Source organism: Archocentrus centrarchus, chromosome 12, assembly GCF_007364275.1.
Source record: "Archocentrus centrarchus isolate MPI-CPG fArcCen1 chromosome 12, fArcCen1, whole genome shotgun sequence".
Classification (NCBI taxonomy): Eukaryota; Metazoa; Chordata; class Actinopteri; order Cichliformes; family Cichlidae; genus Archocentrus; species Archocentrus centrarchus.
Window position 1 is genome coordinate 6,001,872 of NC_044357.1, and position 16,554 is coordinate 6,018,425.

Genomic DNA, 16,554 nt, shown 5'->3' on the forward strand with positions numbered 1-16,554 from the left:
AAAATAGTCCGAATGTCTCCACGCGACAGCTTGACACTGAAAAGATGGTGTCTGTAAAGCAGCTCACCTTAATTTGAACTGAGGTGGAATGACGGTGACCTCCAGAAGTGTTCTTTCTCACTTACTCATCTGTTTCCCGCCCGTCTCTTTCACCTCACTCCCTGTGTAGGAATGCGCTGTCAGAGGTGTGAAGATGGGTACTATGGTGACCCCCTAGGGCTGTCAGGAGCAGCTCAGCCATGTGTGAGATGTGACTGCAATGGCAATGTGGATTTCAATGCCGTAGGAATATGTGACCATGTCACTGGGCGCTGTCTGAAGTGCCTGGGACACACGGAGGGAGACCACTGTGAACGCTGTCAGCAGGGTTTTTACGGCAACGCCATGAACCAGACGGTGGGCCAGAAGTGCAAGCGTGAGTAACTGAGACTGTGCTGTTAATTTATTATAATGCTAAGATGTCACTGCAAGAAGAAAACGTTGCATTCTTGTAAGATGATGCTGAAGTTCCCCTGCACTTAAAAAAAATGTGCTTGGCTTACTTCCCTTAGATGTGCAGTGACGTATGCAAACATGAAACCAATGCTCCACAAACACAGTTTTTTTTTTTTCAACAACTGCTGTATTTCTTAAAATATGTGCTGGTTTATATGTACCTGTCCACACCATTAGGATTCATGTTGTTGTGTTTACAACAGGAAAGCAGCAGTAGAGTAATGGACATGTTCCATTAAAGACTATTTGACCCTTGGGTTGAGCTTTTAAAGAAAGGAAGAAATAGTCCATTCAAATTGCCTTCAATTCAAGAGTTTTGACAGGTGTAGCTGTCTTGAGCCATGAAAGGCAAAAGCTGAAAGTGGTTTGAACAAATGGCTGTGGGTCAGAAAGATAACACAAAAAAGAAGAGACTGACTGGGTTGGGAGAAAGACTAAGTGGAAAAAACTAACTGAAGTTACAAAGGCAGACAGAAACCAAAGAGTAAGAGCTGTGATGTGTTCATCCTTTGATTTTCTTATCCTTTTCTCATGCTTCGTTCTACCTGCAATCCCATAGTTGAGCTTCTGTACGGAACAACATCACAGAGGGATCCAGGACTCTCCCTTCCATTCTGTCTCTTCCTGTTATTTTCAAAATAGTCAAATGAGGTTAAATTGATAAATCATCCCTAATGATAAGGTGATAAATAAAAACGTGATGTGTCAGAAATGTAATATTGTCTTCTTTTTGAGCAAGTTCAGCTGGTGATTGAAGGAGAGGTGCATAACAAAATGTGGGCTCAACAAACATAACCACAGATGTCAGCCACAAGTTTGAAACACAACAGCCAGCTGATCCGAGCAGAGTAGGACAGAGCGTAAATAAGACATTCACAGCTTGTTGTGACAATAAAACAAGATTATTTTTAAACTGCGTAGCCATATTTTCTTAATAAGTCATATCATAAAAAAAACTACTTATAACAAATGTTATGCAATCTCGTTATGCTTCAGAATTTTTATATCACTAAATATCTGTATCTGTATGTAAGACTGATACAGATATTTAGTGATTTAAAAATCTGATATATTTGATATTTTTTCTATCGGAAAAGATGCAAGATGCTCCAGATGCAACCCAGTGAACATAATTTAAAACTGCCGTCTTTTCAACCAGCTAAAATATGATAACAGCACAGTTGTAGATTCCAAAAGACACATTATTGATTGATGTAAATGTATCAAACTCAAAGTGCACTGGTGAACTAAATTTGGTCTACACAAAGATGCAGTTTCAGTGAATTTAATGTTTCATTTAAAGGCCGTGAAATATGAAACTTCTCAGGCTGTTCTGCCAATAAGAAGCTTTCAGGACAGTGTAAGGGGAGTAACTGTATAGATTATTATTATTATAATGTAGAACGTTTCATCTGCCTTTATAATATAAGCAATAAAAGTCTGCAGTGCTCGTCTGTGTGATGGAAATAGCTTAGCAGGTTCCCTACAAGACTTATAACAATAGCAGAGGTACAGGTATAAGTTTTTCTTGATGCATTGTCTTTCTTTCATCTTTGCTGGAGTTTTCTCCTCAATCATTATCCAAATTCTGTTTTTCAGTCCTTACTGAGCCACATAGCTTGTTCCTAAAATCAAAGCTTTTCTTTTGTGCTCCTGTGTTTCTCAGTCATATGTGAAGTCGGCGTAACCTGGACTCTTGCAGGCTGTAAACTGATCATTTTGCTTAAAGCTCTGTATTTGTTTCCTTTAGCATGCAGCTGCAGTTCTGCTGGAACATCTGGGCATGTGAATGAATGCCACCCTCACACAGGAAATTGTCACTGCCTCAGTCATGTGACCGGACGGGACTGCAGTTATTGTGAAGTTGGCTTCTTCAACCTTCAGCCAGGCAGTGGATGTGAAATGTAAACAGATCCCCAGTGCACTTCAGAGTTGATTTGTATGAAAAACGATAATAACTAGGCTTAGAAACTGAATCATTGATGTGTCATTTTCCTGCCTTCCTCAGGTGCAAATGTAATCCAATTGGCTCATCGTCGATGGCATGCCATCCAATCACAGGGAAGTGTGTGTGTCGTGCAGGAGTGGAGGGGAGACTGTGTGACGCTTGCCGTGTGGGGTTCTTTGGATTCTCGTCACGAGGTTGCAGAGGTACAGTACTTTAATTCCAGCATCACAACTGCACTACGTGCCATCCTCTAATCCTCTAATACTTCCTCTAATACACATCACACATGAAGGCATTTCTAACTCTTTGAATGTTTATCTCTGTTGGTCCTCTGCTCCACCATCTCCCTGTGGTCCCATCTTGCCTCACCCAGCCTGTAACTGTGACCCAATGGGCTCTGTTTCTATGCAGTGTCACAATAACGGCACCTGCCACTGCCGCCAGGGCTTTGTGGGTTACAAGTGTGACAAATGTGAGTTAAACTATTTCCACAACAGAGCCACACACCAGTGTGAGGAATGCCCAGTTTGCTATGGCCTTGTCAAGAAACAGGTGAGTTTGTGTTTCGTTAAATTGTTTGTGTGTTAATAGTGGCATTTGGAAGATCAAAGTCAGACTTTTTCTAATTCTAATCCTATAAAACTTGGAATGGTGATTTAGGGAACATGAAACAGCATGTAAACACAACCTTTTTAAGGTAAAATGGCAAACTTGATAACACAAGTGGACTGTATTTGGAATTTTACATAAAAAGTAATTGTGCATCACTCATTACTTGTTGCAATTTATAATAGTAACACTAATTACTCAAGCCAAATTTGACATATTACTTTCAAAACGTGCAGAATTTAAATAGCAGACATTGTGCTTTAACCAGCCTAGGTTTTGTATTAACTTGAGTTTACATACATTTTATCTGCCGACATAATATTTCATTAATAGTACCTCATGTTAACAAACCATTTAAGATGTCCTAATGTACATGTATGAATAAGCTAAATTGTGGGGATTTTAAATCATGTGATAAAGAAACTTTCACAGGACTGTATGCAGCCAGCTGCTGCTAATCAAATGCATTTGATAGACCTCATCATCACGTGTGAGCACTTCTATATGGGACCTTAAGAGAGCTGTGCATAAATGAATGCCTGCAAGCCTCAATGAACTAAAGCAGCATTGTAAAGAAGAATGGGCCAGAATTCCTCCACAACAATGTGAGAAACTGATAAAGTCATATAGAAAACCATTACTTCAAGTTATTGCTGCTAAAGGTTGTCCGAAAAGCTACTGAATTATGGGGTGTACTTAGATTTTCAAAGGACTGCACAGAGTCCTGTGAAAACGTTCTTTTATAGTGTTTCAGATGTTTGGCAGGTTAATGGCTCAATTTCTAACTGTTGATGAAAAGTATTTGTCAATCATGGCCCAATGAAAAACAGTAAAGCTGAGTGCCATAAATTTAGTCACTGTACATACATGCAGTGGAAGCAAGAGAAAACCCATGCAGGCAAAAGGACAACATGCAAACGCCACACAGAAAGGCTCACCAGAAGATTTGAACCAGGAACCCTCTTACTCTGAGGCAATAACTGCTAACCGCTGTAGCTGCTGTGCCAACCTGAATCTACTTTAAAGTGTTGCAATTCACTCTTGAAACAGTCTTCTTATAAAAGCAAGTTGTACAAAACACTGTTTAAGTATTACTGTATCAGACTGTAGCTCACTTGACCTTGGGTTGGATCTTTTATTTTCTACACCTTTCCTCATTCTCAGTAAGTTCCTTGCAGGCACGTACAGTGCATGTGCTTTCCGCACATCTTCCTGCACCAGTCCATATTATTTTTGCACACCTACACATGCTATTAATGCGTGAGGGGCAATTTGTGCCTGAAATAACACAGCTCCCGTAGACCCCTGTTGCAGCCATATGGCTCCTTTGTATTTGTAGATTGCAAGTAAACAGTGGATGTGCAGTGAAACATAAAAATTATCTCCTGTGCTGCTCCTCTCTGTCCCTTTAGATTTGTTGCAGCCCACGTCTGTATGCTAAGGTGCTGTGTCTCTGGATTTGCCTTCTGAGGGCAATCCAATAGCACTGACATGTTCTGTCTTTTCTCTGTGCATTTTCTTGTTCCGGCTAAAGTGGTTGTATGTTCTCACCGGGCCGGCTTGTACCCGTGTGAATGCACGCTGTGATTTCCACAGTGTTAGCAATTCAGTGAACATCCCAACCCTTGTCTGCTCCGAACACCTGCAATTACTCTCACTGTCCTCAGTCTCCCCCCAGCTCTCCCTTTCTGCTTCTCGCAGTCTCTATCTTTCTGCTCCCATTTTCCTGTGGCTTGAACACAGGAAAGGAAAGAAGACTAACGAGCACACAGAGAGAAAAAGACAGCAATGTGTGACTGATGATCAAGAGCAGCATCAAAAATAAACTGGATGACGGCAGAATTTTGAAAATAATTTAAAAACATTTTTAATGCGCAGTACTTGCTTAAATGCAAGAGTGAATTACTCAGGAAAAGCACTCACTGTTTTATCTAAGTCGTGTTAAACTTACCAGAGTTTGTGATCAGCAAGAAATTCCTCCTAACACAGAACACACGTGATGCTCACACACATGTGCAACATATGCCCCATGGCTACCAGTGTGACAAAAGGTGTCGTCAAAGCCAAATTACAATCTCTATTTATAGGTGTGGACTGTTTAACTGCCAGGGTCAACAAACTGTTGCCAATCACAGCAGTTTTATTCCATTTTCAGACCTGGACTTCCATTCTCTAAGAAGTCTAATCTAGTTATCAGCAGAAATGCTCCCCTCGGCCACACGCTACGCTGGGAATAGTGAGTGGATGTGGATATGAAAACCGTGTTCTGTGTTTATCCTGTTTTTGGTATTCATTTATTCATTGCTTTTGGTGAAATACTACATTTTGATGTTTTGGTGTACCAAGAATCTGAGTCCTATCTCAATCCCTGCATCTGAATAAATAAATACAGATCAAGATGGATAGATATTCTGTGGTCGGGGTTTTTGTTGTTGTTTTTTTACTTTTTTTTAAGTGGGATTTTTTTGTTGTTGTTGTTGTTGTTGTTTTTGATTTATTTATTTATTTTTTTTCAAAACCTGTACTCTTGTTCACACCTTCAGTGAAAAATCTTGATGCCATTACAGGCAGAAAAGCTCAGGACTCGACTGCAGGATTTGGAGAAGCTTTTGGCTCACTTTGATTGCAGAGGTAGATTTGGGAAGCAGCACCACCTGCTGAAGTATCACATGGCCAGGCTTTATGAGCATGAGCACCAGAGGGAGGATACTCTACCCAATGCTCTGGAGGATTTTCTGGCCTTCCAAGGTATCAGCAGCCGGGAGCCAAGATAATTCCGCTGTCACTCCTTTTAATGTTTTCTCCGTGGTCATGACATCTTGCGAGACACTTGGCAGCCTTTGCTTTGTGAAACATGAGGCTTGCTGATGTGCCATTGTAACCACTGTGTCACGCTTTGGCTATGAGATGATAACATGCCATATTGATACATACGAGACCAGTCACAGAAACTTGATGTGAAACCACCCCCGGCATTTTGAAAATCTGTGTGTGTGTGTGTGTGTGTCTTCTCGGCGTGGCTCAGCTACATATACAATGCAACAAAGCGATTAAATCAGGAAGCAGGCGACAATACGAACCTCTCCCAATTACTTTAACACAATGTTGATATATCCTCATTATCTTTGGAGGGGAAAAGGCTTACAGGCTCAGCTGCACAGGCCAAATGGAGACAAATCATAACAATATAGAACAAGGCGCTGTGTGACCAACTTAATCCCTATTTATATGACAGCCAGGGCATCTCTAATCCCTGGTTATTATGATTATAGTTGCAATCATGATAAGAGTTGCCTAACAATCGCCCTCCCATCACCCACACTATATACACCCGTTGTTACCAGTCATGCTCTTTAAGACTCTGGATGGCCGGGTAATGATTTAATGAGTATGCGGAATCAACGGACTCACTGTGTGGGCGCGCACTTGGATCCAAACACACACACACAGACTCCTTACTTTTCATTTTATCAGGCACAAAGTCAAAGTAACAAGTAAAGCATGTCACAAAATGAAGCAACAAAGCAGACAGGGTGTACTAATTATTCTGTAAAATGGCTATGCAGCCAGTTAAACTAGAAACACGACAGAAAGTAAAATGAGATTGCCAAAAAAAATACTAGCATCTGGATAGATTTCCATATGGTTTTGCTTCTTCTGACTACTGATATGCAGAATGGATGAGAGTCCTCACATGAATTAACACAGTAAATGAGGGAGCCGTCAATGTGTCAAAATACAGCTTCCTAGCTACAAAGATTTGGAAGAACGGCATTCTTGGTGAAGTAATCCGTGAAAGACTTAATGTGGTTTTATTTGCTTTGTTCTTTCAGAGGCACGGGAGGCCTTAATAAAACAGTTTTCCTTGCTGGAAGCTTCTACAGGAACACTTTTAGCCCAGCTGCATGGCATTACATCTTCTTTGAACTGCAGCATCGGCATGACAGAGGAAGAGGGGAAGGAGAGGAGGAAGGATAAAAGCAGCAGGGCTGTGTGTCAAACCTTCACAGAAACTCTACTCGTGATCAGAGTGTCTCAGAAACAACTAAAGCAGGCAACACAGGACCTGGACAGTATGGTAAGTGACTCAAAAGTACACTTTATCCTCAACATTGTACCCACCTGTACTCATCAGACACTTTATTAGTTATGACTTGCTAGTAGCAGGTTGGACCCCATTTTTCCTTCAGAGCTGACTTAATTTCTTGTGGCTTAGATTCAACAAGGTGCTGGAAGCATTGCTCAGATTTTTGTCCATTATTTGAATTTCCGATCTCTGCTGGATTGAGACCAACACCACCAGCCTGCACCTCTGATACGAGGCAGGACGGCTCCATGCTATCGTGTTGCTTATGCCAAATTCCAGCCCCACCATCCAAATGTTGCAGCAGAAATTGTGACTCATCAGACCAGGCAGCATTTTTCCAGTCTTCTGTTGTCCAGATTTTTATATACCCTTATGAACTGTAGTCTCAGTTTCCTGTTTTTAACTGATGAGAGTGGCACCTGGTGTGCTGCTGCTGATGTGCTTCAAGGCTTAATGTGTCATGCATTCAGAGATGCTCTTCTACATACCTTTAAGTATTCTGGCCATTTTCCTCTGACCTCTGGCATCAATAAGGTATTTTCACAAACAGAACTGTGGCCTGTTTCCTCCTTTTGGACCATCCTCTGTAAATCCAGAGGTTTTTGTGCATGAAAGATCTCAGCACTTTGTGAAATGCTCCAAATAGATCAGTCAATCTGGCAGCAACAGCCATGCCACGTTCAGTCACTTAAATGACCTTCCTTCCCCATTCTGATGTTTGGCTTGGTTGCTTTGACCATGACTACATGCTTAAATACACTGAGTCGATGCCGTGTGATTGGTTAATTAGATAGTTGCCTTAACAAGCAGTTGAATTAGTGTGCCTAATAAAGTGGGTCGTGAGTGTATAATGGGTTCCAAAAACTTGAAATAATCTGATTTCGAGGATTTCAAAGCATTAAAAAGACAATATGTTTAAGATGCTGCATCATTTCCAGGGACTGTACAGTACAAATTTCCTTGAATTTTTTTTCTGTGATTTTCTGTGATGTGATGATGTGATGGCAGGTGGATTTGAGCTATCCATCACAGACTTCATCAAGTAAATCAACCTGCAGCCATTGTTCAGTTGTGATGAATATTGCTGTGCCCCAGGTTTCCAGCAGAACAGCAGACCTAAGCAGAACTAAGTGATAGTGTCAAAATTTAAATTGGTATTCTCAGTGTAGACTCAGGCTTCATTTGCCAATGGATCCAATTGTGACTTTTCAGCATTACATGAATGGCGTATTAACAATAACAGTTCAAATTCACCAAATTTGCAGTAGAATCATCAAAGTCCCCCTTGTTTAGTCTCCCATAGCACTTCGAGGATTTTACTTGAAGACTGACAAAGACAAACATTCAAAATGAACATCAAAATCAGCTCTTTGGAACATTTTCATTGTTATCAGGCTCATAAGGAGTGCATGACAGCTTGAGAGCATGCTCATATTAAAACAAAAAGGTGATGGTGTGGTGGAATACTATAAACTATACTACAAATAATAATAGCCTTACTACGTGCCACTACATGTACTAGCATGCTTTGATTCGATTCAGTTAAAATGCATTAAATACAAAATACAGTATGAACATAGCATAAAAAAAAGGATTACACAAAAAAAAGGTTGAACCCTTGTTTCCATTGTGCCCCCCCCACACACACACACACACACAAAATAAAAACATAACTAATAAGCATTAACATGCTGATGTTGTATGTAGCATGTTTTTTTCTTGTCTTTTTTGTGGGAGGTTGTAGTTTACCTTGCTAGATGCTGCTCCTTTGTGTAGATCCACAACGATTCACCTGAGCAAAAACAATATGCACACCCCCTCACAACACCAGCCCTCTCCATATGAGTGGCATACTCCTCCCTCCCAAAAAGAAAACCCAAAGAATGTTTGATGGACGCTAAAATTAACAACTTGTTCTTCACCTGCCGGGAGGCTTTTCACGGTCTCTCCATGATGCTTGCAGGAATTTATTATAGATACTCCTGCCGTGTTATTTAGGTTCAGAGAGATGAGTGAGCATGTTTTGCCAATATATAGCTCTCTATTTCTGATTGCATGTCTGTGTGTGTGTGTGTGTGTGTGTGTGTGTGTGCACATAGACACACTGTACCTCCATTGTGCTTATCACTTGGGTATGCCTGAAGCAACAGCAATTTAATTTCATATTAAGAAGCAGAGCAGCCTCCTCCTCTCCACTAAAATGAAGAGAGAAAAATGCTAGTGTGTCATTCGCTGATTCAGTTTGCCCGTTTTATTTGCATTTTGTCAAATTAAATGTCACTCTGAGAAGGACTCTGGTTTCAGTTGTATAAACAGTGTAATTATTAAGACAAAACTTCAGGCGATACATTTTTAAGATTTGTTTCTCCCCCTCGTATGTCCCTGCTTTGAACCTACTTGATTACATACTGTATATTAGGATGAAGAGTTTCATTACATAAAACATGCAATATGACTTACTGAACCTTCTTTTTAATGCTTCATATGTCCACACATATCTTTGAAAGACTAGCTTTTTTGGACTCAGACCAGGCCATAATACTATTTAATACTATTATGGCCAATCCACAGGCATATGGAGTTCCACCTGTAAAAGTAATCTCCCCAACACCTTTTGCACTCATGCAGCTCCATATCATCATGCGTCAAACACACTGGACAAATTGATCTTGATGATGTGACCATGTTCAGAAATCTTTTTTTCATCTTTCGTACTTCAGCAAAATCTGATCTTGCCGTTTTGTGCAAAAGAGCAAGCAGGGGAGTTTTTCTTGGATGCCGTCCATAGAGGTTTGTGTGATGCAAAGTCCTTCACACTGTCTGAGCTGTCACAGAAAATCAAATTTCCACTGATAACCCCTGTGCCGAGTCCAAAGGTTTTGCTTGTCTGTTCCTTTCAGAGCTAGACTGTGTAAGTCGCACCTCCTTTAAAAGGATCCTGATTTGTAGTACCATGGCTTGTTCTGTACCTCTGATTACTGTTGAAACTGTTTCAACTGATTTTTAAGTTGGCCATAAATCATCTTGTATTCTTTTCCATTTTCGTGAAGTCTCACAATCACATTTTTCTACTTGCAGACAGACACAGGCCTTAGGTCCAAAATGGAAAAAAAAAATCTTATGTTCACAAGTCATTTTGTAACTATGTTCATATATTTAGGGTTATCGGAAAGCCCACAAAATCTCTGGGGGGTTTTTTTCCACAGCTTTTCTAACATACAGTGCTGTGAAAGAGAAAACTCTGACCACTTCCCGATTTCTTTTTTTTTTCTTATATTTGTCATACTTACATGTTTCAGATGAATTCTAATATTAAATAAAAATGCAGTTTTAAAATGATGATCTAATTTATTAAGGGAACAAAGTTATCCAAACCTAAATGGACATATGTGAAAAGTAAATAACGAATTAACTATGAATTAACACATTTTTGACTGATATCTATCAGTCTCAAAAGGGGTTACAAAACCATTTCTAAGGCTTTGGGATTCAGTGAACCAAAGTGAGAGCCATTATCCACAAATGGAGAAAACTTGGAACAGTGGCGAACCTTCCCAGGAGTGACTGTCCTACTAAAATGACTCCAAGAGCGCATCGATGACTCATCCAGGAGGTCACAAAAGAACCCAGAACAGCATCTAAAGAACTGCAGGCCTCACTTGCCTCAGTTAAGGTCAGTTAATGGCAAAAATGGCATCCAAGGCAAAAATTGCTGCTGACCAAAAAGAACACAAAGGCTCGTCTCATATTTGCCAGAAAAAATAACATCTTGATGACCTCTAAGACTTTTGGGAAAATATTCTGTGGACTGATGAGACACAATTTTAGCTTTCTGGAAAGTTTGAGTCCCATTGCATCTACATAAAACTGACACAGCGTTTCATAAAAAGATCATCATATGAACACTCAAATGTGATGGTCATGTGATGGTGTGGGGCTGCTTTGCTGTTTCAGGAAGACTTGCTGCGATTGATGAAACATGAATTCTGTTCTACCAGAAAATCCTGAAGGAGCACGTCCGGCCATTGGTTCATGTCCTGAGGCTCAAGAGCACTTGGGTTATGTAGCAGGGCCATGAACGGAAAGATGTGAGCACGTCCTTAGCTCAAAAAAAAAAGGGGGGGGGGGGGGGGGGGGGGGGGGGTTGGAGTGGCCTAGGCAGCTAGACTTAAATCTGATTGAGATTCTTTGGTATGACCTTAAACAGGCCATTCATGCTTGAAAACTCTCCAGTGTGGCTGAATTAAACCAATTTTGCAAAGGAGAGTGGGCCAAAATTCCTCCACAGTGATGTGTAAATACTTTTTCACAGCACTGTACACTGTACTTTTGATCTACTGAGTTTCTGCTTCGGGGCCTTTCTTAAAGTGTTTATTTTTGATTGTTCATGTGAGAATACTTGTCAATTTAAAAATAATGTGGTTATTGACAAGTAATATGATTTAGATTCTTGGACAAGTGATATTTCACAGGGGTTAATTTCTGTTGTTTACTGCATATTTTTTGACTACAGTACTGTGCAAAAGCAAAAGTCCCCAAAGTTCAGGCTTTGTTGAAGAATAAAGGTGGTCGTTCCAAATACTGACTTTAAAGCTCATTAGAATTGTACATGTATGTCTGCATGTTTCAACACGTCACAGAAACTATTTCCATTTTCTGAGCAAAATATAAAGAAATGAGGGGTGGCTTAAGACTTTTGCACACTACTGTATTTTTCTGAATAACTTCAAGGACGCAGATTTCACACTAATTAAAAATCCTCTGACTGCAAACAGCACTGTGTCTAAAACACACACAAAAAAATAGTAACTGAAGTGTGAAAAATTGTCTAATTATGTGACCTCATACGATTTAATTAAACATGTCCAAACAGTTTAAAGTTTATTGAGACCAGAACCGTAGTTTTTCCATTGCTAAGGTCTGCTCAGTATGTTGCTTTCTCTCGCTGTCTTTTTCACAGCTCATTCCTTTTGAGGCCGTGTCACGACCCAACAAATGGAACATTATGGTCAATGACTCACAGGTGCTAATGAAAAGGTACGTTAGGTCAATGGACTTTAGTTGTCAGTTAAAAGCAAAAGACCACAATGGTAATTTATGGAACTTCATCACTCCTGGCTTTTAGCTTGTCTCATGCATTGTGGTTAGGTTACTGTTAATCGATGCTCTCAGACCTTCAGAGCACGCGCAACTTTGTTCTAGTTAAAAATATCTGTAGTGGAAATCCACTAATCGGCAGTTATCAATGCTGAAATCCATTTTCACTTTCCTTGCAGCCGTTGCGATACTCTACTATTCTGTGTTGCTCATTTTATCCCTCTTTTACATTATCTCCCCTTTTTTTCTCTCCATCTGTTAGTCACAGAGAAACAGCGGACCACATCGAGGCTGCAGCCAGCAGGGCAGTAAGAGCCTCAAAGCAGACTTACAGCCTCCTGATGGATTTACTGCAGGACAATTCCACGGAGGAGTACATCAGGAACCTAACGGAGCAGTGAGCACAAAGACAAACATATGCATATATGCACAAGCAGAAAGAATGCTTTATGTGAATTCTCATATTCATGTAAAGCTTTCATTATTTCAAAATCCCAACAAGCTGCTGGACTCCCTGGATTATTGTACTTCTTCAGTGTGTGCGTGTATGTGTGTATGTGTGTGTGTGTGTGTGTGTGTGTATATATATATATATATATATATATATATATATATATATATATATATATATATAACAAAAGTACACCTATCACTGTATTATAGCTCAAGGTCCTCTTCTTTGCTGCTGCCTCTTAAAGTACACTAGAGTTAAGGAGTAAGACATTTAGCCACAGGGAGACAGCTTCTCTCTACTGTAAGCCTATTGCTTTCTTGGATTTGCCACACGCTTGCTGCATCTCCTAGCGTGTGATTGCTCTGAGGATTATCCTGGATGCTAGACAGAATGATGCAAAAAGCCCTCCGGTGGCCATGATGAGAGCAAGAAGTGAGGAGCTCCAAATTGATTACTCCCTTCTACCAGTAGTCAGCTTGATTCAGAAGAGCTGTGTTCATCTTCGGAGCCCTGCTGTAGCATGTGTGTGCGTGAGTGTGTGTCGCTTTATAGGATGCAAAGTGAGCAGTTTACACACAGATGGGCAGCATAAAATTGCATTTCCCACACATATTTCCCCATGTGGTGGCACTTAAGCAGATCAGAGGCATTTTATAGGCAGGGAGCTATCCAATCAGAAAATGACAAAGGTATTCAACCTGTCTCTTACAAAAGGTCTGCATTACTGGTACTCAGCAGTACTGAAACTGTTCTCATCAGAAACTGTTACAAACAATTCACCTCAATGTTTGTCATCAGTAACAGCAAAGAGCAGTAAGATTTGTTCACCACAGCTTTGAGGAACTTTAATTACCTAAATACTACTAATCCACTACATTTTATAGGGAAAGTGTGTATTTTTTATCTAACTACATGTATTTTACAGCTATAATTACTTTTCTGATTAATATTAAGGGCCTTTAGTAAGCTGATGAAATATGCCTTGTTGAAGAATAATTTAACACCAAACTGAACGGCAGTTGTTCACTGCCCTCTCTGGTTTTTCAGGCCGTGTCTCCTCTGACCACAGTCAGTACCATCCAGCAGTGATGTCAGTGGGTCTCAGGACACTCTTGTGCACCCTCGCTGTGAGGTGAAAAGTTAAATCACTGAAGATCAGTAAAAACAAGATTTTTAGTGGGTGCTAGGTTACTGTTGAAAGCTTAAACCAGAGCGTTCTGCCTCTTGAAACCTGTGCAGACATGTAGCGTCTAGTTGAGACCCCAGTCATGATTTCTGAATAAAAGCTGCTACTGTTACTGCTGCAGTTTTTGTTCTCCAGTCTTTTCTCTCAGACAACACAGAGTGATGTATTTGCATAGTTTCACACTAAAAGGCTGTTTTCTCGGGCTGATGGAGGAAGGCTCTCTGTAGGTTCAAAACATGCCTTTGAGGATCTTTGAATGAAGACATAAAAGTATGAAATTAATCATGGAGGGTAAAAAGAGATCAGACAAAAGGGACAAAATTAAATTTGTGCATTAGGTTGAGGCTCTTTGAGCCTCACTGTATTTAATGTAGTGACCAATTACAGCGGTAAAAGTGTATTTGTTGTTGGGGATATCTTATGAGACCAGGTTTATTCTTTCATGAAGAACTTCAGGAGACTCAGATGTCTTATACACACACACACTAGAAGGCTCGACTGAGGAGAATAAAAGTGTAGCTATACACACACACACACACACACACACACACACACACACACACCATTCTGCCATAAAGCCAGTCTGAAAGCTGTTCTGATAACACCGTGCATTAATACAAAAAAATTAAATCATGTGTTCATGTCACTCTCAAGATATCACATGTGGCAGTGCTTACAAGGGAAAGAAGGCAAGTTAACAATGCAAGCTCTGCTTTTTATGTTTCCCAGAAATTCTCGAGGTTGTGGGGAATTAACAATAAGTATGGCGGGGAGGTGGAGCCACAAGCAAAGGAAGAATTTTATTAACAGTTTCACAGAGACGGCCAAACCATCTCTAACATTTCTAACACTACAGTCACATTAGGGTAAATAGAGGTTGGGGACTCACTCACAACCAGAATTACTGTAACTGCATGCAATGAACTTATAAATCAGACAATGCTTATTTGCAAACCTTTCACAGTCTGTCTGAGAGTGATTGCAAACAGTTTGGAGACCGGTTGCTTTCTACCAGGCAACCTGGCAGAGGTTGTGCTGTGAGCTCAACTTCTGGGTGACCAGTTGGTCGTCGCAACTCCGTTGCAGTAGGTCGCTGAAAGCAAAAAAAAGATTCTATGCAATCACCAGGTTCATAGTCACGAGGCTGCCGTCCTATTTTAAGTCTAGCGTAACTGAGCCAGAACAAGAACAGCAAAAACCTGCATGCTGGTCAATAAAAAAATGTAAGTCAGAAATTGAAAAAAAGGCTTCTTGAACAGAGACCTTTTACTGCTGATTGCTGAGGGAAACCACGGACTCCACAGGAAGAAGGGTGGTTTCTGAGAAAGCTGAGGTAGGGGGAGAGACATCAGGTTGTTGTGTGGGTAGCCTTGCTTCTAAACTTAGAAAAGAGGAGCTCTGTAGGTGCATCCTGTACATTCTTACAAGTGAAGCTCCTCTTCTGAGTTCCTCTGTTAGCCTAGCTAATCACAAGAAAACTCCGTAACACTTATTAACACTTGTGCTACGTGGTGAACCATACAGTATGCCTTCAGCATAGAGTTCACCTACTCAACCAGGTGAGCTTAAATGGCACCTGGGAGCCTTTTATAAAGCGTGAACTGTCACAGTGTTTAAGTAAAAGATGTGTGAGCTCATCTCTTCTGTTTTTAAGGTTTAGATCATTTCTACAATAACCATGCTGAAAGCTCAAAAATAGTACAGTGATATAGTATTCCAGCGCTGCAGTGTTGTACCAAAAATGTTTTTCAAAATTTTAAATTTAGCATCCTGGGAGAACTGTATGCGCTTTAATTTCCACAGGATTAAAAATTTAAAAATGTAGTCACACTTACTGTGATCTGTTTCACTTGCTCTGAGACTGATGTTGCATTCAGTAAGGCACACTGTGATCATTTTGACATTATTTAACCTTGAAAGTGCAATATGCTAATGCAGTATGTGTGACATTCTATTGATCCTGCGGTATAATGTCTCACAATTTTAACACTAATAAATCCAGTATATTTTGCATTAAAGCTACAACAGGTGGCATTTTTTTGAGTCAGTAAATCATTCTTTGACATCAATATCAATTCATATTGCTTTATGACTCGCTTGAGAGGGAACTCCTGCACTTCATCTGGGGTGTTTTTTTTCGGGCTTTAGAAAATCGAGTCCATAAAGTGAGGCTTTGAGCTACAGGAGGAGAAAGAAGAAAGGGAGACAGTGTGGTGCAGTGGGTTAAGCAGAGGCTGAAATCCCATGCGAAGCCAGAAGTGAGCACATGTACATGATGCATGTACATGTGTTATGAGGCGGGTGCCATACTCAGCAAGGACCCAAGTGCAATCACAGCGCGAGCAACCACTAGGTTAAGAAACCTTTTATTTACAACTCAGGCAAGAATTTACAAACTAGAGTCATGACTAATGCCGGAATACTTGAACAGGGGTCAGAACAAAAACAGTTTTCCCAGGGGTATAACCTAAAAGGGAAAGGTTGGTCGTCTGAAAGTGGAGGTCGAGAGCTCTGGTTACCGGCTGAGTCACAGAGAGGAGACAGGTGGCTTAGATGCTGATGTGTATCTGGGGGTTGCTGGACACTTTGGAGGCCAGGCAAGTAGTTAACTGACAGTAGAGCGGGGGATCTGTTCAAGAAAGTAGTTGACTCTCTGGTGAAGAGTAAGGGTTTTCACT

At 40.5% G+C, this 16,554-nt stretch overlaps 1 protein-coding gene across 1 annotated transcript in view; it reads left to right on the top strand.

Annotated features, from left to right (window-relative positions):
• The window catches only part of lamc3 (laminin, gamma 3), a 118,577-nt gene that overhangs the window by 95,981 nt on the left and 6,042 nt on the right, over positions 1–16,554 (top strand). Inside the window, exons 14-21 of the mRNA XM_030743155.1 lie at positions 170–415; positions 2,246–2,399; positions 2,504–2,646; positions 2,817–2,995; positions 5,620–5,800; positions 6,886–7,130; positions 12,100–12,176; positions 12,499–12,633. Of these exons, the coding sequence (XP_030599015.1) occupies positions 170–415; positions 2,246–2,399; positions 2,504–2,646; positions 2,817–2,995; positions 5,620–5,800; positions 6,886–7,130; positions 12,100–12,176; positions 12,499–12,633 (1,360 nt within the window). The remainder of the gene's footprint in view (positions 1–169; positions 416–2,245; positions 2,400–2,503; positions 2,647–2,816; positions 2,996–5,619; positions 5,801–6,885; positions 7,131–12,099; positions 12,177–12,498; positions 12,634–16,554) is intronic.